We start from the raw sequence: 26,482 nt of genomic DNA, 5'->3' as shown, positions 1-26,482 counted from the left end.
TTAACGTGATGGTGAAGGCAGAAAATGTTGTATAAATACCTTTTCAATTTTCAATTATGTTGACGAGTAACATGACTAATGGATCTAATCGAAGATACAACAATTGATGCTATTGATGGTTTTTCCCAATCAACTTTTCCGAGTGTTATCATTTTAACAAAATGATTTCTATAAGACTTGTGAACAAGAAGCATACAACTGGAACCCAGTAATCCGTGAAAAGATACAGCAACAGATAGATGATTATTAGCTTCTAAAATTAAACTTATTTTTAAAACTAAATTAGTTCTCACCTTGATTATAATATCCAATATTAATGGAGAACCAAATGTAAAGAATTGGATTCATAAATACCATAAGTGGAACAGTAATTTGCAATAGGGAGCATAAAAGGAACTTCAGTTGTAATTTTCGGGTTTGTGCAGATACTTGTGAACTATAGGAATAAACAAGATGATACCATGTATTGAACAAGTAGAAACCTCCCTGGGGAAATAGAACAATACATTGAAGACCCATTAGGGACGTCATTAGTAAAGGTTTGTTAGTGACAAGTTGCAAGCGTGGATCGAAGAATTCTTTGACTGGACAAGGAACTACCTAGAATGATTTTTTAAAAATGGAAAAATAATGTGGTCCCGAATTCAGGTTATGGAGACGGAATTTTAAAAACTACAGTACCACAACCCTCTGGGGCTCCTATTGCGTGGTATCATTTGTGTGCCCATCAATAAATGATTTTTAACAAATTTGGTGCAAAATAAACTTTGAGAAAACTGAACATAATCCGATTAAAGACTGCGCTCCAGAAGATCCATAGCATTATGAGCCCACCTTCAAAGCCTCCAGAGCCATTTCTTGCATATCAAATGTTTCAAAATATGGAGGCAAAATCGCACCACATGCGACTGAATAGTTGATTACGTTAAGTAGAACTCGAACCCATTGTCTCCTAATCTTCCATTTGTTTGCAATGCATTTTGTCGATTCTCAAAGAATGCAATAGCAGCGGACGAAAATACAGATACAAGTGCTTGAATTGCCCAAAGGAGAAACCATGATGGGATACCAATATATTGTCCCCATCCGAGCATGAGTACAAAAATGGAAGGGAAAAACAAAAAGGGCAAGGCGAACGTTGTATACAATATCTAAGACTACAGTCCAAGCGTGAACGTTTAATAAAGCCCATTTAGCATTACCAAGTTTTTTGGTGTAAGCTTAATGGCACAATAACTTCCGTAAATTGATAATGGAATAGAAAGGGCTGTGACCGAGTGAACACCAGTGCTAACATATAATGATGAAGAGAAATATGACGAGTCTAGAGGGCAATTTGTGTAATTAGTTAGTAAATAGTGGTTCATAGTTTTGTTAGTGTTTCTCAAATCAATAAAGTTGGCTAGAGTTTCGAAAAATGCAGTCTGTTGCTGTTGCGAAAGTTATCACCTGTTATGAAAATACAACGTACACTGAATTATCAGTAGATCAAAACACTGATCATTCACTGATCAGACTGCATTGTGGCCAACTGATCTGACAGATGAAACTACAACTGATACAATTCTCTGCTTCCCAAGATCAACTTTCCCGAAAGTGAGAATTTTCACAAAGTGGTGCCTATAAACTTTATGCACTAGAATCATGCACATTGAAGCAAGTAGTCCATGGGAAGAAGCAATGACGATAACATGGTTATTCAGTTCTAAAATCGTTTAGAATAAGTAAGGGATTACAAACTCCTAGCTAACCTTGATTATAATATCCAGAGTTTAAAGAAAACCAGACATAGAATAATGGGAACGTTAAAACACCAATTGGAATCATTATTTGTACGGAAGAACTCATAAAAAATCTCCACTGCATTTTCCGAGTCTCTGGTGATACCTGTGAGCTGTGGGAATATACGAGATGATACCACGTGCTCAAAGTGTAAAATGTTCCCTGAGGGGCGAGGGTCAACGTTTGAAGACCCATTAGCATAGTCATAAGTGTCGTTTTGTCGGTGACAAAGAATAGACGAGGATCGAAGAATTCTTTTACGGGACATGGGGCAATCTGAAATTTTTATGAATTTTTGGATGAGACTGATGGATGACTTGAGTTCACGCGTCGAAAACATCAGGATAATTGTAGGATATATATTTTTATGAGCTTTTTTCAAATTTCATGAAACTTTTCCAATTAGAACCAGTTAGGAAATTATGTATGTACATCCGTTTTCGTTACTAAAATATACGCAGTTTTTTCTAACAATTAGCTAAGAATTTAAGAAGTACCGAATTAAGCACTGCGCTCACATCAAACACCTGCAAACCATGGTTTCATGCCAAATATGAAAAGCTAACTGTAGGTATGTACGTAGGCAAGAGGGGATAAAACTCCTTCTCACCTTCAAGGCTTCTAATGCCATTTTCTGAATATCAAATGTTTCTAAATATGGTGGTAGAATAGCTCCACATGCAACTGAGTAGTTTATAACATTCAGCAAAACTCGAACCCATTTGCGTCGTATTTTCCTATTTGTTTGCAACGCGTTTTGTCGATTCTCAAAGAAGGCGATTGCAGCAGATGCAAATACAGAGACAATTGCCTGAATTGCATACAGCAGAAACCACGACGGAATACCGATATATTGACCCCATCCAAGCATTACACCAGAAATGGATGGAAAGAACATCAACGGAAGAGCTAAAACATTAAAAACGATATCGAGAACTACTGTCCAGCAGTGGGCATTGAGTAATGCCCATTTAGCAGATCCCAATTTCTTTGGTGTGAGCTTAATCACACAATAGCATCCATACATTGACAAAGGAACTGAGAATGATGTATTAATATGAACACCCGTGCTGACATAGTCGGAAGACACGAAAAATGAATTTTGTTGGGAACAGAATGTGTAGTTTTTCAAGAAATAATCATTCATTGAGGTTTTGCAATAAAAGTTATGATGTGATGCTAGTAAATCAGAACCTATGAGACCCTGAACATTTCACATGTCAGCCTGTCATGATTGAATTCTAGCATTTTTGAAAAGACAGGTGTAGCAAAAACATTTTTCAGCTTAAGCCTAAGCCGTAATTGTCCGGTTTGAAATTTCCCAAAAAAAAGCTAAATCATTTATTTAATTTTTCAATTCAAATTAGGTTGTTGGTTCATAGATCTAATAGAAGAAGCAATAATCGATACGGTTCGTGGTTTGCCTAAATCCACTTTCCCAAGTGTGATCATTTTTATAAAATGGTTTCGATAAGTCCTGTGAACAGCTATCATACAGCTGTTTGCCAAAAATCCATGTGCTGAAGCAGTGAATATAATATTATTGTTCATAGCTGAAATTTTTCATTTCGTCTTTTTTCTATTCTCATCTTTTTAAAAAACCTTGACTATAATACCCAGTGTTCAGGGAATACCACACAAAAAACATGGGAACCGTCAAGACCAAAATAGGTATCATTACTTGTACGAAAGAGCCGATGAAGAATCTCAATTGCATTTTACGAGTTTCAGGGGACACTTGGGAGCTATGGGAATAGACGAGATGATACCAAGTATGCATGGAATAAAATCCTCCCTGTGGTAGTAAGAAACAAGATTGAAAGGTCATTATTGCAGTGACAAGTTGTGGTCGATTGGTAACAAAGAATAAACGGGCATCGAAGAATTCAGGCGCTGGGCATGGGACAGCCTATTAAAAAGGAATATTTCTTGTTTGTTCGATTGTTAATTCGTTGTTTCAGTCCAAATTCATACCAGTAATTTTTTAAATTTTTTGACACCACATTTTTGAGCTTATCAAGTTCTAATACAGATTTGCATTCTTACAATAATAGTTACATGAATTTTGATATCAAACATCGATTTGTTTGCTTTTGAAATTTTCATGTAAAAGTTTCCCGTAAAAAGACAAATCTCAAAAATTGAGCAGAACGTTCTAAAGCGGCATAAATTACATCCCTAGTTGCCTGAGCCTCTGGAGAAAAGCTACCACAAGTTACTTTAATTTCAGAGAACTTTCATAGGAATAATCTAATTCTTAACTCCTATTTCAATCTCTAAGCTCTTAATTGTTACAGAAAAATAGGTCTGGAGTATCAAAAAGGCACCTCATACCTTCAAAAATTCCATCGCCATTTCCTGAATATCAAAACTCTCCAAATACGGCGGAAGAACTGGACCAAATGCAACCAACGTATTGATAACGTGATACACAATCCTTATCCACCGCCTCTTTATTTTCCATTTTGTATTCAAAGCGTTTTGCCGATTTTCGAAAAGAGCAATACAAGTACCAGTATAGAAACTTGTAAGTCCTTGGAAAAAGTAAAGTAGAAACCAAGATGGTATTCCAATATAATGACCCCAGCCGAGCATTACTCCTGAGACAGACGGAAGAAATAGAAACGGAAGAGCAAGAACATTAAATACAATATCAATAATCGTGGAGCAAGAATGAACATTCAACAGGTACCATTTTCCACTACCAACTTGTTTTGGAGTCAGCGTAATCACACAAAAAAGCCGTACGCAGATATTGAAAGTGAACACGCTGTTACAATATGGACGCCGTAGGTCAGGTAGTTGGAAGATGCAAAGATAGAAGTTTGTGGAGGGCAATGGGCATAGTTTGTGAGATAATAATTGTTCATATCAAGCATTGAGCACAAATGAATGATGTTAAGATTTATTTCATGGGATAAAAGTAAAAAATATCACCTGCAAACGGAATCTACTGAAAAATTGAGAAACTGGAGACATGGAACATATTTAATTTTTTTAATTTCAATTATTTTTTATTTTATTTTTCAATCAATTTATGGACTTAATGTATTTATTTGCAAAACGGAAAAATCATAAAACATCTTCAATCTCGAAGCCATCCTCTAATCTGATTCAATACTCGTTTTGTTTCTCTTATACCTTTTTTCGCGAGACTTAATTCCGGCTCTTTTTGTATCGCAACTGGTGGTGCCGGATATAAAATTGTTGGAGCTGGAGTACTAGTTGAAGGCTCTGAACGTGAAATCGCTGCTGTAAGTTCTTTTGTGATAGTTGGTGGAAGTTCAGACGAGGTAGGCTCAGTTTTGTCTGAAATGCTCTATATGTTTTGTAATTTTTTAAAAGATAACACCTGGAGCTGGAGAAATGGATGAAGGCTCTAAGTTTGTAGTCTTCGTAGTCGTTTCAACTGAAATAGTTGATGGTATTTCAGAAGAATTAGGTAGAGATGATTTTCGGCTGGATTTCTCAAGTTCTGAAACTTTTCACTTTTTGAAGGTTTTTCGAAAGTTATCACCTTTTGGTATTATTTTCACTGTACGATCGTATTGAGCGAAATAGATAAAAGAAACTCCAAATGCAATCAAAACAAAAACCGCACTAACTGTGAAACCGATGAAAAATGAAGTCATCGAGTTGTGTCTTCTATTATTTTGCGTCCCCAGGTTTGTATTATAGCTCCTGAAAGGTTGCACAAATGAACAATTTTTATTTTAAATTCAAACCTTCGTTGGAACGTTTCACTTTCAGGTCCGTCAGGCATTTTGAAATAGTAGCTTGAATGACTGTGTTTTTAGAAAAAACACTATATTACTATTGTTTATTGCAAATCTAACTATCAACAAAAAATATGTCAATGTTAGTTAACATCAATATTTCTGTATTTGATCTTTTTTCAATGGATAGCAATTCAACAAAAGCATATGTCATTCAGATTGTGATTCATTTTAAAGATTTTGATTCAATTTTGCAGATCTAGAAAACACTTTTAGTGATCCAATGTTTATTACAAGAAGAAACTTAAAAACAGTTAAATATCATTTTTTGGCATTGTCATAGCGGAAGGTGAGCAATCCTATCTTTATACGCCTTCACATATTGAAAATCATTCAATGTATTGTGCCACGCAAAAACGAAATCATTTGTTGGCTCAGGAAACATATGTATCATTGGAAGATTTATTCTTTTAACACCAGCATCATCAGCCATTTGTCCAGTGATAAGTTGGTCGTCAATCTGTAGACATAAAAATAAATAGTTGGGATTACATACTTGCAACCGGCAGTGGCGTCTGTTGTCCAATCAGAACCTTGCTTTGCCAACTCCTTCCCATCTTTCTAATTGGTTACGAGTTGGGTGGAGCAAAGCACTGATTGGTCCAGGACAATCAGAATTGGAAAATGGATGTTTCTATTTTCATTGTTAAAAACAAACTCCTGATAGAACTACTCAACTTTAAAATATTGGTATCTTCAAGAGGTAAAACTGATAAATAGTGGAAATGCATTACCTGGTGAAAATCCCTGTGTTTAGACGCGTTCAATAATTTTTCAGCCGCAGGACGTGTTAACAGGAAGAATGGTCCAGAAAGAAACGAAAGGTAATTTGAACATTTGAAAGGGAACAAAAAGTTACGTCTGGAAAATGGGAGTATACTTCACATATCTATCAACGAAGTCTCACTCACGATTTACAACATTTCGACGTAGTTGGTTTCCCTTCTTCAGCAATATATCCATAAATACTGGAGTTATTCGTGTTGATAAAGTAATTATCTTTATCAAGAAATGACTGGAACAAATTTGGAAAGAACAGAACGTCGCCATCCACTCTTCCAATTAGTTGAGCAGATGGCACTTTTGATACAGCGTAGAGAAGAATTGAAAGGGTCTGAATTTTAAAGTAAGACTGATTTGCAAAAAAAAAAAAAGAAAATCAACTTTAAAAGCTAGTTTTGTATAAGAATCTTCCAAACTTGTAACCACAATATCTCGATATAATTCAGCTTCTCTCATCACAATATCTCGTACTTTTTCATCAGTTTTGGAACTCAATCCAACCATAAAAAAGGATGTTATTTGATTAGTTTTTTGGTTCATCCAAGTCTTTCGAATCGCGTTTCTTCTAGAAAAATCGTCAGGTCTTGAAGTGGCAATAAGTAAAATTTCAGGATTATTCAATTCAAACTTTGGTAAATAAAGCCATTCGAATGAGCCTTGAATATCTGCGAAAGATATTTCGTAGTGAGATCCAAAATCACGTGAGGAGTTGAGAAGAGTGCCTGAAAAATTACTATCAATTGGAATGAGACCATTTCTGGTTTTTGCAAAAATGCTTTAAAAAGTAGGCGGAAGGCAGGCCGCTAGGCATGATTCAAAAATACTCACTGGTCTTCCACTCGGCTTGTGAGCACCTCTCATCTTGTTCAGATAGTCCCTTCGACAACAATCTCGTACCTGAAGAATCCAAGTGTGAATTCAAAAGAAAAGACATTTCTGAACAAAAACTCACATGTTAGAAATATCACAACTAAAGTAATGAAAATTAAAAACTGGGTAGATTTCATTCGTTTAGTTTAGCAGGAAGCTAAAGTTTTCTTCCATAAAACCGTATTTCCTAACGGCCCTATCCTAAAAATTGAGTTTTCTGTCCGTGTGTTGGAATGGTTATCGCATCTCTGATTCCGGTAAGATACGTATCGTACTCGGCAGATCGGTCCTCCTGCAAGGAACGCAATTAAATTGTGTTGATGGTATTAAGAAACCATGAGATCATGAGAATGCCTACCGTTTTGGTGCGGGAATATCTCGTAGCGAAGTCACCTAAATCTCTCGTCACAGCATGTTCTCTCTGCTGCCGCTATTTTCGCGCCGGAAAGTAGGCATTCCTATGAACTGATTGTTTCATAATAACACAACATGATGTTGAAATAAAAATAGAACGACAGTATAATGTATTTCCACTGTTAGTAAGATATTAGATACTTTTTTTCGGATAAGTACTTATATTATATACATAGAGTGCAATAGTAATTTCCAAGTGAGTTTTGTCAACTTTTTTTTTATTGAGAGTGGAGTATCGTCGTATTGGGATCTAGTTAAGATACCCTAATAATAGTCCAACATGACCAAGAATTATAAGAAAACAAACCAAACAACGTTCAGATTTTTCAGGATTCTAAGTCATAGTTTTGGTAAATTGCCATAATATACAGGGTGGTCCATAATTATGGTGACAAGTGTCGCGCTCAGTCGCGGCTTGTTTTTAGGCGACTTAAACGTTAAAAATTAACAGGCTTGTATTGAAGCAGTAGAAAAAATATTTTCCTTCTATTTAACATAAAAAACTTCTTGATTTGTCAAACAACGGAGTTGTAGTAGCACCGTCAAAGTAACGCATCCTTTCATGCTGACGACCTTTTGGCACGCAGCATATTTTTGATCGTGGGAGTTTTGAAACGGGTTCATTTCACAGCTAATCTACTATTTTTAGAACAGAAAATATATTGCTATGAGATTTAACAGCTGCGGTGTGTTTTACGTTCATATCCAGCTTCTGCCGAATGAATGTTTGAAATTATCCACAGCCCTTTTTTCGCTATTTTTTTTTTAATCTGAAAAGTGAGAACAGATTTGGCCATATCTCTGTTCCTTGGTAAGATACTGTTACAATTTTTCACAGAAATTGAGAAAAATATTAGTAGAATAGGATGAAATTATTTTCAAAACAAATTATTTTCTCATGAGTGCCATGACGAGTCGAACGTCTGACGTTTCAACGTTCATACTTTATCTCCTTTAACCGTCCACTACAGAGGCGCGAGATTCGCAACTATATAAATTGTACTACAAAACGATTTCTCTGATTTTAAACATCTTGAAATGTGTAATAAAACTTCTTTTATCTGCAGGAGAAGCTAGAAAGGACATGAGAAAGCAAAATATCGGCAAGTAGCGTGCCAACGACAAATTTTTTCATTGTTTCAGGGGTTCTGCTCAGTCACACAAGCAGATATTTTCAACGTTTAATATCATTTTTTGTTTGCTAGAAAATTGTGAATAAACCCTGTGTGGTTTAACTATATTTAGAAAGTTCAATCAAATTTTATAGGCGCGAGAAGTTGTCACCATAATTATGGACCACCCTGTATATTCCCGCTAACATCTATTGGTCATTTAGGTATCTAGACAGAAAAAAAATTACAAAAAATAGTTCTTCATTGTTTATCGTTTATTATTTTTCTTGAATTTTTTTTAAATGAAATTCCACTTTTGTCTCTAAATTAAGGACCGATTTTCATCGTCTTCTAACTTTATTTGGAAAAACTGACAGAAAACTTAATTTCGATAAATTTTCACCGTGTTCAGACTTTCGAAAATTTCAAAAACGGAAACGCCGCAAAAAAAAGAAGCAGCCACAAAAATTCCAAATAATCGACGACTACCATAACCTTTTTGCGCGCCGAGACCCATCTGAATAAATTCGTGCGCCTTTAAGAAGAAATGTCAAAATTTTGTGAAACTACAATAGTAAGGCTTATGGGAAAAAATTTCAAATGCTTTTTCGAAATATTAAAAAAAAATGTTTTTTTTTTTTCAAAAAAAAGATCGATCAACAATTTAACAGAAAAACTTCAGATCGAAGCTTTAGGGGAATAGCCATTGAGTTTATTTAAAATAATTTAATCTGATACTAAGCGCGGGCTTCCAAATGAGATACTTTTCAAAAATAAGCACACTTCCTATCCACTTTAGTCCTTGCAAGGTCACTTCCTTATATTGATGATTCATCGTTTCTAATTTGATATTGCTTATGATAAAAGTATTATATAAATACATGTATCATGTTATCATGTTATTATTATGTTATCAATTCCAATGCCTTCTTATTCATCGTTTCCTTCATTCCCAAGAAATTCGAATTCGCACCAAGTAATTAGTTTTCTGCAAGTTTTACTTATAATTTTCTTATTCCTTACCATATTCTTCTGTATTGCAAAATTTCAATCTAAAGGTATTAAGAGTTTTCTGTTTTTTTTTGCAATTTCTATAAAAATTTAGACTCTGCGCACAGCATTTTTTATGAAACCACCACTACAGTCTCATTTTTCAATGAATCTACAAATTCAGTTATTAAGGAATTCACTGAATTATCGGAAACGAATATAAGTGAGCTCATCGAAAGTTATTTCTTAAAACACAGAATATTTACAGCTGCCGCAACTATGTATCCTGCAAAAACGACAACACATCAGCCCACTACAAGCGCTGATCTAGAACAATTGAGATATAAATTTTCAAAAGTTCACTTTCCATTATAACATTGTATTAATTGTAGAAAATAAATTTTTACAAATTCCGAAATTGACAAAATTGTGTGCATAAAGATAAAACCATGATAAAAAATAATTATTAGGCCCAGTTCACGATTTGCGACCAGATATCCTGTGACAAGTCCAGCTCTATTGGATTTTTCTCCGTCTGAGGGATTTGTGACGTGCTGGTCTCGTTGAGTGATGCTTCGTCAGTTGGATCCAGAGCGCCTCCTCCTCGTGCTAGAATAGTCTCGTTTCCGAGAATTTGAGATGATGTGTTGGTGATGGAAAGATCGAGATCAGTCATGACGTCATTTGTCCTGTCCAAGAGTCCCAGCGCGTTGCTTGACGATTCATTGTGAATTGAGGAGATCTGGAATTTAAAATTTTAGAAAGCTGAAGTTTTTTTTTAACTGTTAAACGGTCGATCTGTGATTTTTGCAAAAAATCTCGAAATCAGCAGTAGCGTTATTACCTCAAGCACATCATTCGAATTCATTGACTCATTCACTTCTCTCAATTTAAACCTCTTCGGTGTCAAAACGGAAATTCTTCGTACTTCTCTTGCCCGTTTTGTGCGCTCATTTACGCATTCCACGCGTTTTCGAACTTTTTTGAGATCAACTTGGCTTGAATATTTCTCCATTTCTGTCGGCGGATCCCATGTACCGTCTTTGTTATAATCCTCGAAAACTACTGTGAACAAGATGGAGTACTTGAGTTGTGGAGCCTGAAATTAAGGGTTACGTCAAAGCTCTCCAATTTTTTAAAGTCTAAAATTGATGCAAAAAATTAAGAAAAAATTCCGTTCCATCTGCAAACAATGTTTATTTTTTATGGAAATTTTGAAAAATACCTGAAATAGTACCCGAAAGTTTCTAAAACTGGGGTCTTTTTCAAGCTTTTCAACAAAATTACCAATCATTTTCAGATGGAACGGACCTTTTCCCACCTTCTTATATAAATATTAGATCATGCAGTTTTGTACGTTTGCTGAAACAGTTTGCCGCTCATCTCCTGTTACGAACCTCCATTTTCCTTCCTTTGCCATTTTTCGCCAAGTATCTTGCGAGAGCTTCATGAAAATACAGAACTTTCTTGTGAAGCGTTGGCTGAGGCTCCAAAAAATTGAAAATTCTTCTATCGGCTTGAAAAAACAGATTTCCGTAGTATCGCGCAGTTGTCAAGAAATTCGGAGGAGTGATTGAGTTTTCTCGGCATCTGAAATTATTATTCGAAATATTATTTAAATATTTTATTAAAAAACTCACTTCTTTCTAAATATTTTCCAATTGAAATTATTTGTACAAAACGTGTTTCTTTTCGGATTCTCCACGATGGATTCATAGAGAAATTTCAAAATTTGAAGTTTATGTGCTCCCTCGATGGATCCAGCAACCGCTACGGTTTTTCTCTCCTTGGACTTTATTCTCTCAAGATATCGTGGCGGAATTTTAAGAGCTTCTGAGATTTCCAGCATTGTTTCGTTATTGTCATAGCGTATATCAATTTCTTCCAAATCTTGATCCTTGATTTCTCGATAATATGGATGGCAAATGAAGGAAATTCGCTCCTTAATCAATTTTGCGTAACGATTATTCAATCCGAAGCATAGTGTAGGCCACGTCAGAACATTTCTAACTTTCACTGATAATTTAGTATTATTCGTACATTTCAATCCATCTTTATCATATCCTAGAAATTCGAAAATGTGTCCCTTGTAATTCAGCTGCTTGGCGAGCCTTTCCCAATTTTCTTTGATTTGCTGGTCTTCTTTTTGTGTGAATGAGAAGAAATTTTCGTCGATTTTTTGTCCAGAACAGATAATTAAACGACGAGTTTCTGGTAAGACATTCAGGTGGTGTTGGAGTAATACTCCGCGACGACGTGGAGCTATGATATTTCTGAAATAATTTTAATTAAGTAAAATTATAAACTGAAAATGTATACTTTTTGGGAGCTGCGTCACTATCGCTGTCGCTATCTGAACTTGAACTGTCGGAGCTACTCGAAGGGCTGTAAAATTAAATTAAATCATTTTTCAGAGAAGAAATTCAAAAATGACTTACTTTTCACTTTCCGATGAATCTGCCGGCCCCGGTTGAATTTCTTCTTCTTCTTCTTCTTCTTCATTCTCACTATCCGAGCTTGAGCTAAAAACAGGAAAATTAAATTTAAAACATAAATTTTATAGAAAGCACTGTTAGTACCGCTTGTATACAATTATCAACAATTAACTTACAGGCAAACTAACTCTCGCTGCGTGGAATTTCTCGAATTAGATGACATTTCGATAGAAAAATAATGATAAAAGCTCGAATTGCAGAAATAAAAACTTAAAAATAAATTTATTTGAAAGAGGTTAGACATTTGAAAACACAAGCAAAACTGAAGAGACGCAGAAAGTGAGAGTGTCAATAGAGCGCGTTTCGTACGAGAGCTTGAGGAAAGGATATGTGCAAGAAACAAATACTTTGAACATAATAAAACATTAATAATTTATTTGTGTTTAACAGAGTGAAAACTGTTAACAAAATCAAAGTTTAATGCTTCAGATAAAGAGGTTTTATTTAAAGAAAACCAATATCTACAAAAGTTGTACTTGGCCTTGGTATTGTTGCAAGGCTTAACAGAGTTCAGTAAAATATCATTGTAATCATCAAACTCCTGCATGTAAATTGTCACTCCTCAAATTGTCATGAAGCTCAATGTTCACAAAATCTGCCACCTCTAGAACTTGATCAAGCTCGGTCACCCTAGACCAGTTGGAGGATGCTGAAACACCCAGGAGCTTGGAATTGGATATCTTTTTTAGTCGATTCTTAAGATTTCTAGTAGTTTCTAGTTGACTTAAAAAGTGTTCATTATGGTTCCAATGTAGTTCCACGCCGTCTACTTGGTATTTTTCAATGAAAGAAGTGATGCAGTCAATTTTGCAGGATCTGGAAAATATGAAATGATAAAACATTATTGATAAGAAAACTTGATGTATGAGCATTTTCAATGATAACTGAACTGCAACTCACCCTTTATTAAAGCCCATAGCTATCATAATCTTCGCCGTTGAATTCGATTCACCTAATTTTTTTCTGCATTCCAAAAATTCTTGTTCTTTGTGTGAGTTTTCAAAAGAGCCGTTTTCATTGACAAATTCTGATGTAAAAACTGCGTGAGTTAGATTATGAAATTGATTTTCCAAAATATTTCGTCCCTCTATTCCATTGTAGTAGCCGATTAGTTGCTTATCACATTGATCGGGAGCTGAAAAGGTTTTCATTGAAAACTGAGAATCTTACAAGATCTGCTGAACATAAATCTTCTAGTATGCTTGAAAACTACAGACTCTGTGTTTCATAAAAAATGTTTCATAGAAAAGTTTCCCGATATTCACTCACTTGTAACTTTAACATTCAAAATAAAATAGAACAAATCACCAAAGAAAAATAATAATACCAAGCAGCCCAATAAAATTTTAACGTATAAACCGGCAAATGGCCTACGATTTGCATTGCCAATTACTGTAGGAAAGTAGATACTTTGAGGATCCGGTCGGCTTGGGACTGGAATGTAATCTGGGACGGTATTGTTATAAGGATTGAACATATCCGGGTTGTAAGCATCAGGGACATACGGGGTAGAGTCGTATGGATCGAATACGTCTGGGCTGATGGAATCAGGATCGTAAGGGTTGAAATGCGCCATTTTGAATGATAAAACGAGAGAGATGGGTGGTTTATATATTTGGTTTGAGAGATTTGCGGTGAGGAATATTCTCTAAGTAATGTTTACTTGAGGTTAGTCATCAGTCGAAAGAAATGTTTCAATTGAGTAAGGCTCTGTAATTTTTTGCAATTGTTTCCCAAGAAATTGGCAATTTACCAATGTTTGACTGGAAAATTCCAAAAAATGTGTACTCTAAAATTTTTACAGCGTCTAAAACAGAATAAGTGAGATGTTACCTTGAGTCCAAGCAAACATTTGGAAGAAAAGTTTTCCGAAATTCACTCACTTGTAGATTGTACATGACCGGAATGTGACACTAAACTATATATTCCGAAGATCAAAACAAATAAAAACAAAAGGACAGAACATCCCATGATAATTTGACCACATAAATCTGATAAGCAGTTTTGAATGGAAACATATGGTCTTCGATACTCATTGTCAATTACTGTAGAAATAGAAATAGGTTCTGGGCGGCTACGGACTGGAAAATAGTTTAGTGCTGAACCGATATTGTTGTAAGGATCAAATGTATCCGGGTTGTAAGCATCAGGGACATACGGGGTAGAGTCATATGGATCGAATACGTCTGAGTTAGTGGGATCAGGACCGTAAGGGTTGAAATGTGTCATTTTGAATGATAAAACGAGAAAGATGTGTGTCTTTTATATTTGCTTTAAAAGATTTATAATGAGGAATACTCAAGTGAGTTTTATTTGAAATGAGTCATAAGATTTGCGTAATGTTTTTTTTTTAATTTTTTACAATAATTTGCCAATTTATCAATCTTTGCCTGAAATTCCTCACCTCCTCCTTTGAAAAATTAAAATGCCCCGAAATTCACTCACTTTTAGATTGTGCATGGTCTGAATGTGACACTAAACTGTATATTCCGAAGTTCAAAGAAAATAAAAACAAAATAACAAAGCATCCCATAATAATTTTACTACAAAAATTGACAAAGCAGCTTTGAATAGAAAAATATGATCTGCGGGTTTTGTTGCCAATTACTGTAGGATCATAAAATGGTACTGCGTGATTTGGAACGGGAAGGTAGGCTGGTGATGCTCGGCCGGTATTGTCATAAGGATTAAACAAGTACCACATATCCTGGTTGTAAGAATCAGGGACATTAATGAACGCAAAAGAATAAAAAGTGGTTTTTATATTTACTTTGGGAAATTTACAATGAGGAATAATCTATGAGTGATGTTTATTTGATATTAGTCATCATTCGGAATTTCTCAAAAAAAAACTATTTTTAACTCATTGTTGGTCTTATATGCCTTGTCATTTGATTCTATTCCGATGAAGAAACCGAAAAACAATAAAATAGTACAACATAGTAGGTTCAATAATTTCTTAGAATAAAAAAATATGATCTACGAGCTTCGTTGTCAATTACTGTAGGATCATAATTAAGTCCTAGGCGACTTGGAACTGTAGGCTGGTCGTGCTAGGTCATTATTGTTATAAGGCTTAAACATATACCTGTATTATTATATGTTAAAACTTGCCAATGAATACCCAATTTCACAACGATTTTTTTGAAAAGTGTCCCAAAAAATTATAATTATAATGGTGATTAAATATCTCGAAAAAAGCTTAATTTTTGCTAAAATTTTCAATTCTATACATCGATTATGCTTTATTAAGTGTTTCGTTGTCTATAGATAATTTTAAAGCCGATACGTAACCTAACTTGGCAACTTTTTGCAATTACCTATCGGCTTCGAATGTATCTAAATCAACAAAAAACGCAAGATAAACAATCCCAAATATGCAAAATAGGCCGACAAAATTTCCAATCGTCGCTGCGACACGGAAAATTGAAAAAAAAATAATTTTTTTTGATCTCGTTGTGAAATTTGGTTTTTTGGGGCCAGTTTGAGTAACATTTCAAAAATAATTTGTTGGGTCACTCTTCCTTTTTTTTTGATTTTGATATGTTTCTCTGAAATTTTTCAAAACTAAAACACTTACGTATTTTCGGATGAGCATGACAGTACCATGCCAAAGTTGAAAATACAAAGATAAATACAAAAATGACCAGACATATTGCAATTCTCACTTTTCTTTTTCTTCTCCTAATATGGAAGTCGTAAAGAACATCGTCAAACAGCGGGGAGTAGCTATGCATTTTTTTTGCAAATATGATTAATGAAATGGTATGAACATTTTCTTTTTTTGAGATAAGCAATGTCCACACTAGCTTACGATCTTAAGTAAAACATGAGTCATTCTAAATAAATAGTCTTGTTTTTTGAGACAAAATTTAGGCATAGCAACAGGTTATACGGAAAAATTGAACGGAGATGGGTATAAGAAAATATCTTATTATTTGAGATGACTCATGAAATCTCATGAGGAATACAAAAAAAGATAACATTGGTATTTGGGGATCTAGGGAATCCTGGAGGTTTTTTCTAAATGAATTTTTTTTCAAAAAATGACGTTTGGGCTACTTCGGGTTTACGAAAATTGGAGAGTTTGCTAAAATTAGCTTGTTTTTTCACAATATTCTGAACCGCCATAAAAGTTTTAAGAATTTCTTGAGAAATCTCATTATGGAATTGGTTTTTTGGCCAACTTTGAACATTTTCTTATCAGTGTTTCACTTCTTCTATTCTATATTTGTCATACCTATTAGGTAACCATGTGAGTGCAAAATATCGGAAATAATAACTTTACAAATTAATGATAAGGAAAAAAAGAAGAAAGATCAATAATCAAATATGGTTTGGGAAACTAATTTATATTCGAAATTTACTGTTTACTCACATTATTTTTTTCTACTGTCATATGTACCTCCAGTAACTTTGAATATATTATTTGAAAAAGGGAGTTTCAGCCAAATCGGTGCACTGTTGCACCTATGAAATTGAAATTTTAAATTGAAAAATACACAAGTTATGTATGTTTTTTTGGAAATTTGCAGTTTTGCTTTCAATTTTCAAAACACTTCATACATTTTTCTGAATAAATATGTTAAATACAAAACAAAAAAATTACAAAAAAAATTTAAAAAAGTAGGAAACTCACAAGATTAGTTGTTCACTTGATTTTTTTCTATAAAATTGTTTTCTACATTGTACTATTTTCAGAATTAAAAATGGGTGAGACGCCTAGTTTCCGAATGTTAATTGTAGCAGTAATTACTTCAATGGCTGGATCATTTCACTATGGATATAATCTTGTACTCACCAATCCATCTCAAGATGCATTTCTTAGTTTTATGAATCAAACGTTTGCGAAAAGATTCGATGGCGGTCTTTCTGATCACACATTACAGGTTTTATTTTACTCGAGTTTCTAAAATCAGAACATGTTTTCAGAATATTTGGAGTTTTGTAGTTGCTGTTTTGTTCTTAGGAGCTCTCGCTGGATCGTTTTCAATTCCATTTATTGCCGAGGGCGTTGGACGAAAAAATGGGTTATACATTTCAATTTCGGTTGGAGTTCTGGCGGGTGGAATGTCGATTGCTTCAAAGTTTGTGAGTTTGCTTCAGATTCTGGACTTTTCTGTAAAAAATTGAACTTCAGATCCCATTATTCGAGTTATACATTATCTCACGAGTTGTGATGGGTTGGTCTGTATCTGTGAGCCTTGGACTCTCAGGAATCTTTCTTTCTGAGGCGAGGTTGGAGCAGGATTTCATTTTACATTGGACTTACTGAACTTACAGTCCGAAACAAAATCGTGGAGCAATCGGAATGATGACTGGTACTGCAATTCAATTGGGTACTGTTGTTGGTTCAGTCGTAGCTATGCCTCAGATTTTTGGGACTGATGATTTATGGTAAGTTTTTTAATTCTTAAATGTAGACTGTAAGTTTGGGCAATGAAAAAGTAAATAGCGGCTGGCGGAGCAAATTGATGATTGCCCTACGTTAATTGAGATGTTCTAGAATAGGCATATTCGAAAATTTTTGGAACCGCAGATTGTAATTGCAAAATAAGTTTTGAGGTATTTGAATTAATCTCGATAATAACAATTAATTATATAACATTCAGGTGGGTTATTTATGCCACTGAAATTGGAATTATGCTAGTTTTTGGAGCTGCCCTCCCATTTTTCCCCGAATCACCTGGATACTTGATTCAAAAAGGATCATTGGAAAGCGCCACGATATCAATCAGTTTTTACTATAAATGTGAGAAAGAGGAAGCTGATAAACATGTTAAAGAAATCCAAAAAGAGCAGATGAACTCCACCAAGTGAGTTATTGGAATTGTGTAAGTAATTAGTAATTAGGAATTTTAAATTTCAGAAAATTCACAATGCTAGATGTAATCCAACAGAAATCACTTCGCGATAAAGCTTTCGTCGGTGCTGTTGTGACGTTTGTAATGTCTTTCAGTGGAGTTGCAGTTATCAGTGCTTTTGCTTTTGAGATTCTAGTAAATACTGGTTTGAACGTTTTGCAAGCATCACTGGCAAATGACGCAACCACGATTGTTAGTGTGGTAAGTAACAGACCCGAGTAGGCACAAAATAGGCAGGCAGATAGGCAGAAAAAAGGTAGTTAATTTAAAGAGTTATAAGCCGTCAAAGTAGAGCAGTTGGGTATAAGTCTAATAAAGAAAATATGATAAACATGGTAAGTTAGATTTTTTTTGCTCACAATGAATTTAACCGTTCTAATAAAACTTCTGTACAAAAAAAAATAATTTTTAATATTTCATAGATCTCATCAGTACTTGCCATTGCAATAATTGATAAAAACGGACGACGCCCACTACTTCTCATTTCACTTGCAGGAATTCTGATTTGCAACTTGATAATATTCGGATTAATGTTCACTTTTGATAAGTTTGGGGTATGAAATATAATTATACCATTACCCTCTAAATCCTACCAAATCTCAGAACCAAGTTCTCGGCTTCATTCTCATTTTCTTTATCTGCATTTTTCAATTTTTCTTCGCTCTAGGCCCGGGTCCATTAAGTTATTTTATCAATGCAGAACTTGTTGGTCAAGATGCTCGAAGTGCAGCACAAAGTTGGGCAAGCGTGGTACAAATGATCTCGTGAGTCGGTGGTGACATTAAATCTTCAAACAAAAGCTTTCAGACAATTTTCAATTATCACTGCATTCCTGCCCATGAAAAATCAACTCGGAGAAGCCTGGTCCTATTTGATTCTTTTTGTTGCTCCGGTGGCAGTATCTCTGGTTTTCCTGTATTTTTCACTTCCAGAGACCAAGAATAAAAGTCCAATTGAGGTGATTAAGAACGTGACGTATAATTTTAAAGAAACAAGGGTCTTGCAAAGATCGCGCTGAAACCCATTTTTTAATTATTTTTAATTAAGTATAAAAATTTCAAATTTCCAGGTGGAAGAAGCCATTGAGGAATTACCAAAGTTGCCATTATGCCGATCAACTCGTTCGAATTCAATCAAACCTATTTAATAGTTTCATGGTATTTATAATTTCCTATTTCATCGATGATCTTCTGCCTTAACATAAAATATGAATCATGATTGTTTTTCAACAGTTTTGCGTTTGGTCTTTAAACTCGCGATCCTCGTGGTCATTCCTCATATTCAATATTTAACATTGTTACTTTTTTTTTGTTTTAACGGCTTCAAATATGATATTTTTCTCAATCTTTTGTGATGATAACATTCTTAATTGTGGAAAATTAATGTTCATATACTTTTTGCCGAAAGTTCCTTTCTACTAAAAATTCACACCAGTGGTGACTACATTCAAACACGCTCTGTTGCTACGCGAGAGAGATTCGAGACGACAGAGAAACGGGCGCTAATGAAATATTTTCAATCTTTTTTCCATTAATTTTCCCATTTTTTTTCGATTTCACGCGACAATTGTTTAATTTTATTTAAAAATCCGAATTTTAATTCATTACTAATTTCTCAGAATGTCGGAATTCTCGCAAACCGCCGTATTTCCATCATTGCCACGGGCTGCCAGAGGAGTTCCTGTTATTCTGGGTGAGTAAGACGCGGGAATAGGGGTGGCGATAGGTCGCAACAGGGCGCCCTGGCTATTTCACAGCACCTTCACGAACAATCCAATCAGAATTTTGAAGATGAAAATTAAATTAGCATGGTTTACTTACTCGAATTTTCTTTCGAGGTCGAAACTTGATACATTAAGGTCGCTAGTAGGGGTGGCGTTAGGTCGCAACAAGGCACCCTATCGCCACCCCTACGCGGGAAAACGAAATAATTGTCTCATTTTCAGGTAGCTCTCCAGCCGGCGATAAAATCCTTTATTGCAATGGGAATTCGGTCTTCACAATTCCCATCGACAGCCTCAACTCTGCCGATATCTACACAGAGCATGCTCACCAGACAACAGTCGCCAAAATATCTCCGACAGGCTTCTATTGTGCTTCTGGCGATACTCAGGGAAATATTCGGATCTGGGATACTACTCAATCAACTCACATTCTTAAACATACCATCCCAGTTTTCTCTGGACCAGTAAAAGACATCGCATGGGACAGTGAGAGCAAAAGAATTGCGGCGGTCGGCGAAGGAAAGGAACGATTCGGGCACGTATTCCTTCTTGATACTACAACATCAAACGGAAGTTTGACAGGACAAAGTCGGACCATGAACAGTGTGGATTTTAAGCCAACGCGCCCGTTTCGTATCATTTCTGGATCAGATGATAATACCGTTGCTATCTTCGAAGGCCCTCCATTCAAGTTCAAGCATGTTAGTATTATATCGCCTGAATTAGTAAACTATATTTAAATCCTTTTTTTCAGACTTTTGACCACCACAAAAAGTTCGTTCAGTCTACCAGATACAACAATGATGGCTCGCTCTTTGCCTCAACGGGAAGCGATGGAACTGTCGTTTTGTACAATGGAGTTGACGGAGAAAAAGTCGGAGTTCTCGAAGATGCCAAGGGAGTCGCCCACACAGGAAGCATATTTGCTTTAGCCTGGTCTCCGGATCAATCAAGAATTGCTACAGCTTCAGCTGACAAGTCTGTGAAAATCTGGGATGTTTCTGCAAGAAAGCTGGAGAGAACTATTGTGATGGGATCGAAGATCGAGGATCAACAGCTTGGAATTGTCTGGACAAAGAGTGCGCTGATCACGGTATCTGTCAGTGGATTCCTGAATTTCTTGAATCCAGACGATGGAAGCGTCGAAAAAATTCGTCAGGGACATAATAAAGCGATTACAGCTCTTTCGAAGAGCTCTGATGGGAAATTCTTGTTCAGTGCCGATGCGGAAGGCCATATTAGTGAGTGAAGTTGGGATTACTTGACCGAGGTTTCACAATATGCTAAAATTAACGTGCCAATTTTAGCTGAAATAGTCAATTTTCCCTACCTTTCCGTGCTATAGCGGTCTGAATTAGATTTTATCGAAATATCCTTTCTTGCATAAACTACCAAAATATGCATGAAAATATTGTAATTAAATGAAAGCTAATTTCCGACAGCTGCGACACGAAAATGTTGGACAAATTGATGATTTTTGCTGAAATTAGCTTTTTTTTTCAATTCGAGCACATTTTGGGTCTATACGAGCAAAATACACACCTTAATGAATAACAAGTTTTTCTTTATTTCAGCTACCTGGGAAATTTCAAGCGGAACTTCTTCTCGAAAATCTCCACATACCACAATGATTACTGGTGCCCAGACGTCTTCCAATGGCGACTTATTCACTGTTGGTTGGGATGATCAATTGAAGATTACTGATGGATCCGGAGACACGAAAAGCTTCAAATTGCCGTCTCAACCATGTGGACTAGAAGTTTCTGATGACTTGGCAATTGTTGCATGTTACAAGCACGTCGTCGTTCTGTCACGGGGAACGCCAACGGAAAATCCAATTGAATTCCATTCGACTTGTGTGGCGTTTTGTGCGGAGAAAAGTCTGGTGGCCGTTGGTGGAAAAGATGCGAAGGTTCATGTGTACAAACTGAATGGAGATGGACGGCTCGAGGAGTTGAAGAAGATTGAGCACAGTGCGGAAATCACCGCTGTCTCATTTTCCGACGATGGGGAATATCTAGCGGTCACTGATTTGGCTCGAAAGGTGATTCCCTACTCTGTCTCCACGGATTTTTCCGTCACCTCTCCAAACTCGTGGACTTTCCATACTTCGAAAGTACTGACAGTCGCATGGTCCCCTGACAATCAACGTCTTGCCACTGGCTCCATCGACACCAGTGTCATTATCTGGGACATGAAGAAGCCAGGCGAACATCCGGTTATTATTAAAGGTAATATTGAAATTGTCTTGCTAGTATATGAATAACGTTTTCAGGAGCCCATCCAATGTCATCTGTGAATGTGGTCCGCTGGCTCGATGAGACTACGGTGGTGTCTGCTGGACAAGACTCGAACATCAAATTTTGGAATGTTCCACTCTAGTTTTCATGTTTATATGTTTAAAATTGCATAATTTATTTTTGATTACCTATTTTTCTGCCAAAAGATGCACGTGATTTAACAATTTTTATTTACAATTCGAATGAAATTTCAATGAAGGCTTTTGGAACAAAAAAAAAATTTAAAATAAAATAAGGGAATCTATAGAACTTACAATTAGTCATAAAAACAGTATAATTAATAGTTTTAACAACAGTATCAATCCGTGCAAACTACGTTCATATCAATTAGTATGAGAACTGTTTCCCAAATACATTGTTCTACATGTGGAGACCAATCTGATACGACCAATTGATAAGAGTTTTCCCACGGTGATAAGATAGTTTAAGTTGAGACATTATCCACCCAGAAAGTGAAAGATGACTCATTTGAAATGAGAAATGTGAGTGAATATATAAAAAATAACCTTCTCGAAATTGATGACCACTTTACCTTTTTCAAAAAATGAATCGAACGACTGTTATCACTTTTGGAATATATTCAAGAGATGATATTCCAGCTATTTTGAACGGAAATTTTCGAGATAATAACAGCAACATCGAAGATGATCGCAATAAGTTGATGAAAATCAACTTCCGAGCTCGCCACATTCCATATTTCTTCACTGGATTCCTAATTGGAATATTTTTCACTTTTCTGGCAACTTTTCATTGTAAATAGTGCAGCATTTGAATTATTGTTTCTAATTTATTACTATTCGGGTTCAATTTTATTCGCTTTCTGTTGAGTAACTTTATAGTTGAAATAAACATACGTAATCTATTTACATAGATTCTTTCAAATACCACAATTTCAAAATACAAACGGGTTCTTATCGCTTCGTGCTTTTTTATTAGATTCAATTTGTTTTCATAACGTGCATCAAATGTTATATTACGGGAACACAAAACTCTGAGACTACGTATTGCACAACATATTCGACGCTTAAAATATCTCGTAGCGAAAACTACAGTAATTGATTAAATGACTACTGTAGCATCAATTTACGGGCTCGACGAAATGAATAAAAATAATTTGTTTTCGATAGAATATCAAAATTAAGTAAAAAAAGAGAAAACCCGTAAATCAACTACAGTAGTCATTTAAAGAATTACTGTAGTTTTCGCTACGAGATATTTTGCGCGGCAAATATGTTGTGCAATACGCATTCTCAGAGTTTTGGAATTTAGCGGTAAACCCGTAAATTAAAATGCTTTTCCCTTTTTTTCTTATTTTTCACGTTTGTAATTAGTTTTTAAGAAAACTGAAAGTTGATATAAATTTTCATACTACATATAAAATTTTTTTCAATTTCCTTTTAACAAACAGGTTATTCTATCTTTAGCGTTCTTTGGTTGAAAAAAATGAGTCACGAACTTTTACATGCCGATCAACTTTCAGAATGTGCAGAAATTTGGGATTAAGGATGGGCAAAACCTTTTCAAGTTTCAAATTATTCGAATATTTATTACTCATCGCTAAATCTTGGAAAAGCAATTTATTGTCTAGAGTATTCGTTTTTTCTTCAAAAAACGTTTAGTGCATTCTATACTTTGCACTTTCAGTTTACACGTTTTCAAAAGTCCTCGTGGGAGTTGAGCAAAAAAAATAATCTTAAAATATCTAGTCTCCCCACTGGCGTCTGTTCATATTTTCTCACCTGCTTGAACCAAGTACCGCCCCACTCCTGCTCTGCCCATATGTTCATTTGATCATTCTTTGCAATCAGTGAATTATTGTGGTTTTTCCTTGGAATTTGCTTTACAATTTTTCAGTAATCTAGTTTCTATTACAGAGCAATATGAGCCCAACGACTTTTAAGACTTTGAAGACTTCCACACAAATAGCTTCTGTTATCTTATCCGTTTTCATAAACTCTCTGCTTATAACCCTCATAATTACAAAATCTGCAAAGAAAATGGGAAACTACAGGCACCTAATGATATATTTTTGCTGTTGTTCCATAATGTTTTCATTAATGGATATTTTCATTCGACCGGTTATTCATACTTATGAAAGTGCATTCTTTATGGTAATGGATCTTAGAGGTCGAGATATGTCTCTTGATCTGGCTGGTGGAATGATATGTAAGTTTTTTGGACTATGTTGAGCCAGAATAAAAACTTGAATCAAAGTTCAATGGCTAGATTTTTTAATTAAGGTTTTTCAAAATTTGAGTTGAAGATTCAGTAAATTGGGAAATTTAGGAGAAGTTTGTGCTTTTTGAAAAGACTAGTGCCATGCTTCAAACTGAAATATCAACAATATTTATACAGAAAGGTTTTTTTAATCAGTGATTTCAAACTATTTTCTCTAATTGGGTACTCTACCTTTTAAATTTATTTATTTATTTTAGTACTATGTATTTTCGGTGACTAAAATTTATTCGATTTTTCAGGCGCAATGGCTGGTTGTTTTGGAGTGATTATCTATGGAATAGCCATTCATTTCATCTATCGATATTTTGCACTGGAAAGAAACGGAAGAGTCAAATATTTTGACACAAAATTTCTACCACTCTGGTTCATGATTCCGATACTTGGCGGTGTCAGTTGGACACTTGTCTCGTGGTTTTGCTTTCCAATGAACCCGGTCACATCCGGTTATATCGGGTGAGACATTTGTAGTGTTTCGCCTACTAGATACAAAAACAATATAGGTGACTGGTGGAAATTAATATTAAGGAGCATGTCTAGATTACTTGTCATATTATAGCCAATAGAAACTGATGTTTGGAATATACGAAAATAAAACAAGAAACCGTTCACTATGAAAAACTGGTTTAATACTTGATTTCCCGCGATAATTGTTAGTTTTCTGCATAGAATAATAATTTTGCGAAAACAAGGCGTTTAAGACAAAAATTCTCTAAACTCCTTTCTGGCTACAGAATTTGAAAATATATTTTGACACAAAATTTCCTTCTAATTGTAAGTAGGAGTGGCGGCAACTGTCGAAAATCAAATTTACGTTAGTAGGCATTTTCGGCAGTTGCAGAGTCGCAAAGTTTTCACAAACTTTTATAACTCGAAATCAACGGAAAATTCATTTCAACCGTTGTAAATGATCTTGGGAAACGATATGAAGATAGTCTTAAAATTCTGCTGCGCGGTGTTCCTGGACTGTAACGCACATTTTTTCGGAGCTCAGTCGTTTCCCATTAAAGATTTCCAGAAGTTTCTGAGTTTTTAACATACGAAAGCTATTCACCGGAACAGCCCATTTAAAACAATATTTTCCAGACCCGATCTCTACGAAAGTTTCAAGTTGGACATCAACCAATCCGCCTACGCAGCTGCTTTATTCTATCCTCCAGATGTAAATGGAAAAAAGTTGTTCAACTTGAAAGCTGGACTTGGATTAATTCTCTACTTGCTGATAATGGCAATCCCATTTTTTGTGGTGATTTACGTTGGGATTAAAAGTGTATCAAAAATCAAGCAACTGCCGTCGTCAAATTATGGAAAAGGGTTACAAATGCAATTGCATAATGCACTTGTTGCGCAGGTAGAGTTCCCGGAAATGAGTCTAATTTACATAAATAAATCAAATTTCAGACAATTATCCCGGTTGTCTTCTTATTTGTTCCATTTGGAGTCCTTTTCATCTGCCCGATTTTTGAGATTAACTGCCAGTTTCTTGCGACAATTCTCACATTTGTTTATGCAATCTACCCGGTTCTTGATCCTCTGCCAATATTTTTCTTTGTTCAAAACTACCGTAATGCGTTGTCCGAGTGGTTCTCGTGTTTCCGATGTAGAAAGAAGTCAAGAGTTCATATTGCACCGGAAGAAGTCTCCAGAGATGCTGATTCATGTTAATAATTGTTTATTTATTTGCTTTCAGTTACCAAATTTGAATTATTGTATTGAACACCTGGATGTTATACGATTACGTTGTAATCACTCCGATAGAAATAACAACATTAAAATTTTTGGGTATCTTTAAAACTGACCACTGGTTAGAAGGGACCGTGAATAAAAACTACTTAAGTAAATACAAATTTGAAAAAAAAACCGCGAGGAAGGCGAAATTGCGTCTGTGAGGTGCCTCTTTCCGAGTGAAACTTCTAAAAATGTAATATTAACAATGATTTATTCACATTCTGGATTAAATTAAAAAAATAAACGAGTTTTTCAAATACCGTATTTTCCTATTATTTTTGCGCCCATAGGGAAAATACGGTAATTGTAATGTAAGTTAATTTCAATAACTTTATCAATTTGTAAGGTGAACTTTTATTGCGAAAATCACTAGAAACTCCCTTAAAAGCATAATATCGGATAGAATATTG

At 35.2% G+C, this 26,482-nt stretch overlaps 9 protein-coding genes, 1 non-coding gene and 2 pseudogenes across 17 annotated transcripts; 4 read left to right on the top strand and 8 right to left on the bottom strand.

Moving 5' to 3' along the window:
• Positions 1 to 48: 48 nt before the first annotated feature.
• On the bottom strand, positions 49 to 1,367 carry srh-54 (annotated as a pseudogene). The gene is made up of 3 exons: positions 835 to 1,367; positions 294 to 600; positions 49 to 253 (listed from the first exon to the last, which is right to left on the bottom strand). Coding segments are annotated over exons 1-3 (1,045 nt in total).
• Positions 1,368 to 1,511: 144 nt separating this feature from the next.
• On the bottom strand, positions 1,512 to 2,929 carry srh-55 (Serpentine Receptor, class H; the record flags this gene model as incomplete). The annotated part of the gene is made up of 3 exons (NM_074338.2): positions 1,512 to 1,705; positions 1,752 to 2,058; positions 2,393 to 2,929. 3 exons carry the CDS (start codon positions 2,927 to 2,929, stop codon positions 1,512 to 1,514), a joined length of 1,038 nt encoding a protein of 345 aa, NP_506739.2.
• A 207-nt stretch (positions 2,930 to 3,136) lies between these two features.
• Positions 3,137 to 4,661, bottom strand: srh-53 (annotated as a pseudogene). Its single transcript has 3 exons — positions 4,117 to 4,661; positions 3,385 to 3,691; positions 3,137 to 3,335 (listed from the first exon to the last, which is right to left on the bottom strand). Coding segments are annotated over exons 1-3 (1,051 nt in total).
• Positions 4,662 to 4,867: 206 nt separating this feature from the next.
• T09F5.2 (Extensin-like) lies at positions 4,868 to 5,545 on the bottom strand (the record flags this gene model as incomplete). Its single annotated transcript, NM_074337.1, has 4 exons — positions 4,868 to 5,091; positions 5,135 to 5,257; positions 5,300 to 5,463; positions 5,508 to 5,545. The coding sequence occupies 4 exons, from the start codon at positions 5,543 to 5,545 to the stop codon at positions 4,868 to 4,870; spliced, it is 549 nt and encodes a 182-aa protein (NP_506738.1).
• A 227-nt stretch (positions 5,546 to 5,772) lies between these two features.
• On the bottom strand, positions 5,773 to 7,413 carry T09F5.1 (Hexosyltransferase). Its single transcript, NM_074336.7, has 6 exons — positions 7,294 to 7,413; positions 7,170 to 7,238; positions 6,723 to 7,063; positions 6,470 to 6,672; positions 6,293 to 6,419; positions 5,773 to 6,018 (listed from the first exon to the last, which is right to left on the bottom strand). Exons 1-6 carry the CDS (start codon positions 7,346 to 7,348, stop codon positions 5,836 to 5,838), a joined length of 978 nt encoding a protein of 325 aa, NP_506737.1. The 5' UTR covers positions 7,349 to 7,413; the 3' UTR covers positions 5,773 to 5,835.
• mir-8197 lies at positions 6,085 to 6,153 on the bottom strand. The gene has a single exon (NR_131702.1). It is a non-coding gene; the product is annotated as a pre-microRNA mir-8197 (primary transcript).
• A 1,216-nt stretch (positions 7,414 to 8,629) lies between the features above and the next one.
• Positions 8,630 to 10,119, top strand: T09F5.20 (the record flags this gene model as incomplete). 2 transcript variants are annotated; one of them, NM_001269722.3, is made up of 3 exons in its annotated part: positions 8,630 to 9,795; positions 9,843 to 9,950; positions 9,996 to 10,119. In NM_001269722.3, 3 exons carry the CDS (start codon positions 9,645 to 9,647, stop codon positions 10,100 to 10,102), a joined length of 366 nt encoding a protein of 121 aa, NP_001256651.1. The 2 variants fall into 2 exon arrangements, with proteins under 2 accessions (NP_001256651.1, NP_001256652.1); NM_001269723.1 differs by lacking the exons at positions 8,630 to 9,795; positions 9,843 to 9,950 and having other exon boundaries at positions 10,007 to 10,102.
• Positions 10,071 to 12,487, bottom strand: K08F9.4 (uncharacterized protein). Its single transcript, NM_074335.6, has 7 exons — positions 12,339 to 12,487; positions 12,166 to 12,249; positions 12,047 to 12,112; positions 11,368 to 12,000; positions 11,125 to 11,317; positions 10,572 to 10,826; positions 10,071 to 10,469 (listed from the first exon to the last, which is right to left on the bottom strand). Exons 1-7 carry the CDS (start codon positions 12,383 to 12,385, stop codon positions 10,194 to 10,196), a joined length of 1,554 nt encoding a protein of 517 aa, NP_506736.1. The 5' UTR covers positions 12,386 to 12,487; the 3' UTR covers positions 10,071 to 10,193.
• On the bottom strand, positions 12,427 to 15,959 carry K08F9.3 (GH18 domain-containing protein; the record flags this gene model as incomplete). 4 transcript variants are annotated; one of them, NM_001276967.4, is made up of 3 exons in its annotated part: positions 12,427 to 13,038; positions 13,123 to 13,357; positions 14,668 to 14,946. In NM_001276967.4, 3 exons carry the CDS (start codon positions 14,924 to 14,926, stop codon positions 12,756 to 12,758), a joined length of 777 nt encoding a protein of 258 aa, NP_001263896.1. The 4 variants fall into 4 exon arrangements, with proteins under 4 accessions (NP_001263896.1, NP_506735.3, NP_001263895.1 ...); NM_074334.6 differs by lacking the exon at positions 14,668 to 14,946 and adding an exon at positions 13,492 to 13,798 and having other exon boundaries at positions 12,584 to 13,038; NM_001276966.3 differs by lacking the exon at positions 14,668 to 14,946 and adding an exon at positions 15,803 to 15,959 and having other exon boundaries at positions 12,756 to 13,038.
• On the top strand, positions 13,121 to 19,477 carry K08F9.1 (Major facilitator superfamily (MFS) profile domain-containing protein). 2 transcript variants are annotated; one of them, NM_001373162.1, is made up of 11 exons: positions 13,121 to 13,213; positions 16,924 to 17,111; positions 17,155 to 17,313; positions 17,363 to 17,460; positions 17,506 to 17,787; positions 17,835 to 18,038; positions 18,092 to 18,287; positions 18,509 to 18,640; positions 18,690 to 18,850; positions 18,894 to 19,044; positions 19,156 to 19,477. In NM_001373162.1, the coding sequence occupies exons 2-5, from the start codon at positions 16,932 to 16,934 to the stop codon at positions 17,621 to 17,623; spliced, it is 555 nt and encodes a 184-aa protein (NP_001360183.1). In that variant the 5' UTR covers positions 13,121 to 13,213; positions 16,924 to 16,931; the 3' UTR covers positions 17,624 to 17,787; positions 17,835 to 18,038; positions 18,092 to 18,287; positions 18,509 to 18,640; positions 18,690 to 18,850; positions 18,894 to 19,044; positions 19,156 to 19,477. The 2 variants fall into 2 exon arrangements, with proteins under 2 accessions (NP_001360183.1, NP_506734.2); NM_074333.5 differs by lacking the exon at positions 13,121 to 13,213 and having other exon boundaries at positions 17,506 to 17,619; positions 19,156 to 19,309.
• A 227-nt stretch (positions 19,478 to 19,704) lies between these two features.
• aipl-1 (Anaphase-promoting complex subunit 4-like WD40 domain-containing protein) lies at positions 19,705 to 22,308 on the top strand. Its single transcript, NM_074332.5, has 5 exons — positions 19,705 to 19,778; positions 20,032 to 20,510; positions 20,564 to 21,050; positions 21,384 to 22,040; positions 22,085 to 22,308. Exons 1-5 carry the CDS (start codon positions 19,706 to 19,708, stop codon positions 22,189 to 22,191), a joined length of 1,803 nt encoding a protein of 600 aa, NP_506733.1. The 5' UTR covers position 19,705; the 3' UTR covers positions 22,192 to 22,308.
• Positions 22,309 to 23,982: 1,674 nt separating this feature from the next.
• Positions 23,983 to 26,122, top strand: str-171 (Serpentine receptor class r-10). The gene is made up of 4 exons (NM_074331.2): positions 23,983 to 24,275; positions 24,587 to 24,800; positions 25,431 to 25,695; positions 25,746 to 26,122. The coding sequence occupies exons 1-4, from the start codon at positions 23,990 to 23,992 to the stop codon at positions 26,007 to 26,009; spliced, it is 1,029 nt and encodes a 342-aa protein (NP_506732.1). The 5' UTR covers positions 23,983 to 23,989; the 3' UTR covers positions 26,010 to 26,122.
• Positions 26,123 to 26,482: the final 360 nt, after the last annotated feature.

The sequence above is a fragment of the Caenorhabditis elegans genome, chromosome V, assembly GCF_000002985.6.
Source record: "Caenorhabditis elegans chromosome V".
Lineage (NCBI taxonomy): Eukaryota > Metazoa > Nematoda > Chromadorea > Rhabditida > Rhabditidae > Caenorhabditis > Caenorhabditis elegans.
This window is presented reverse-complemented; position numbering and strand designations above follow the sequence as displayed.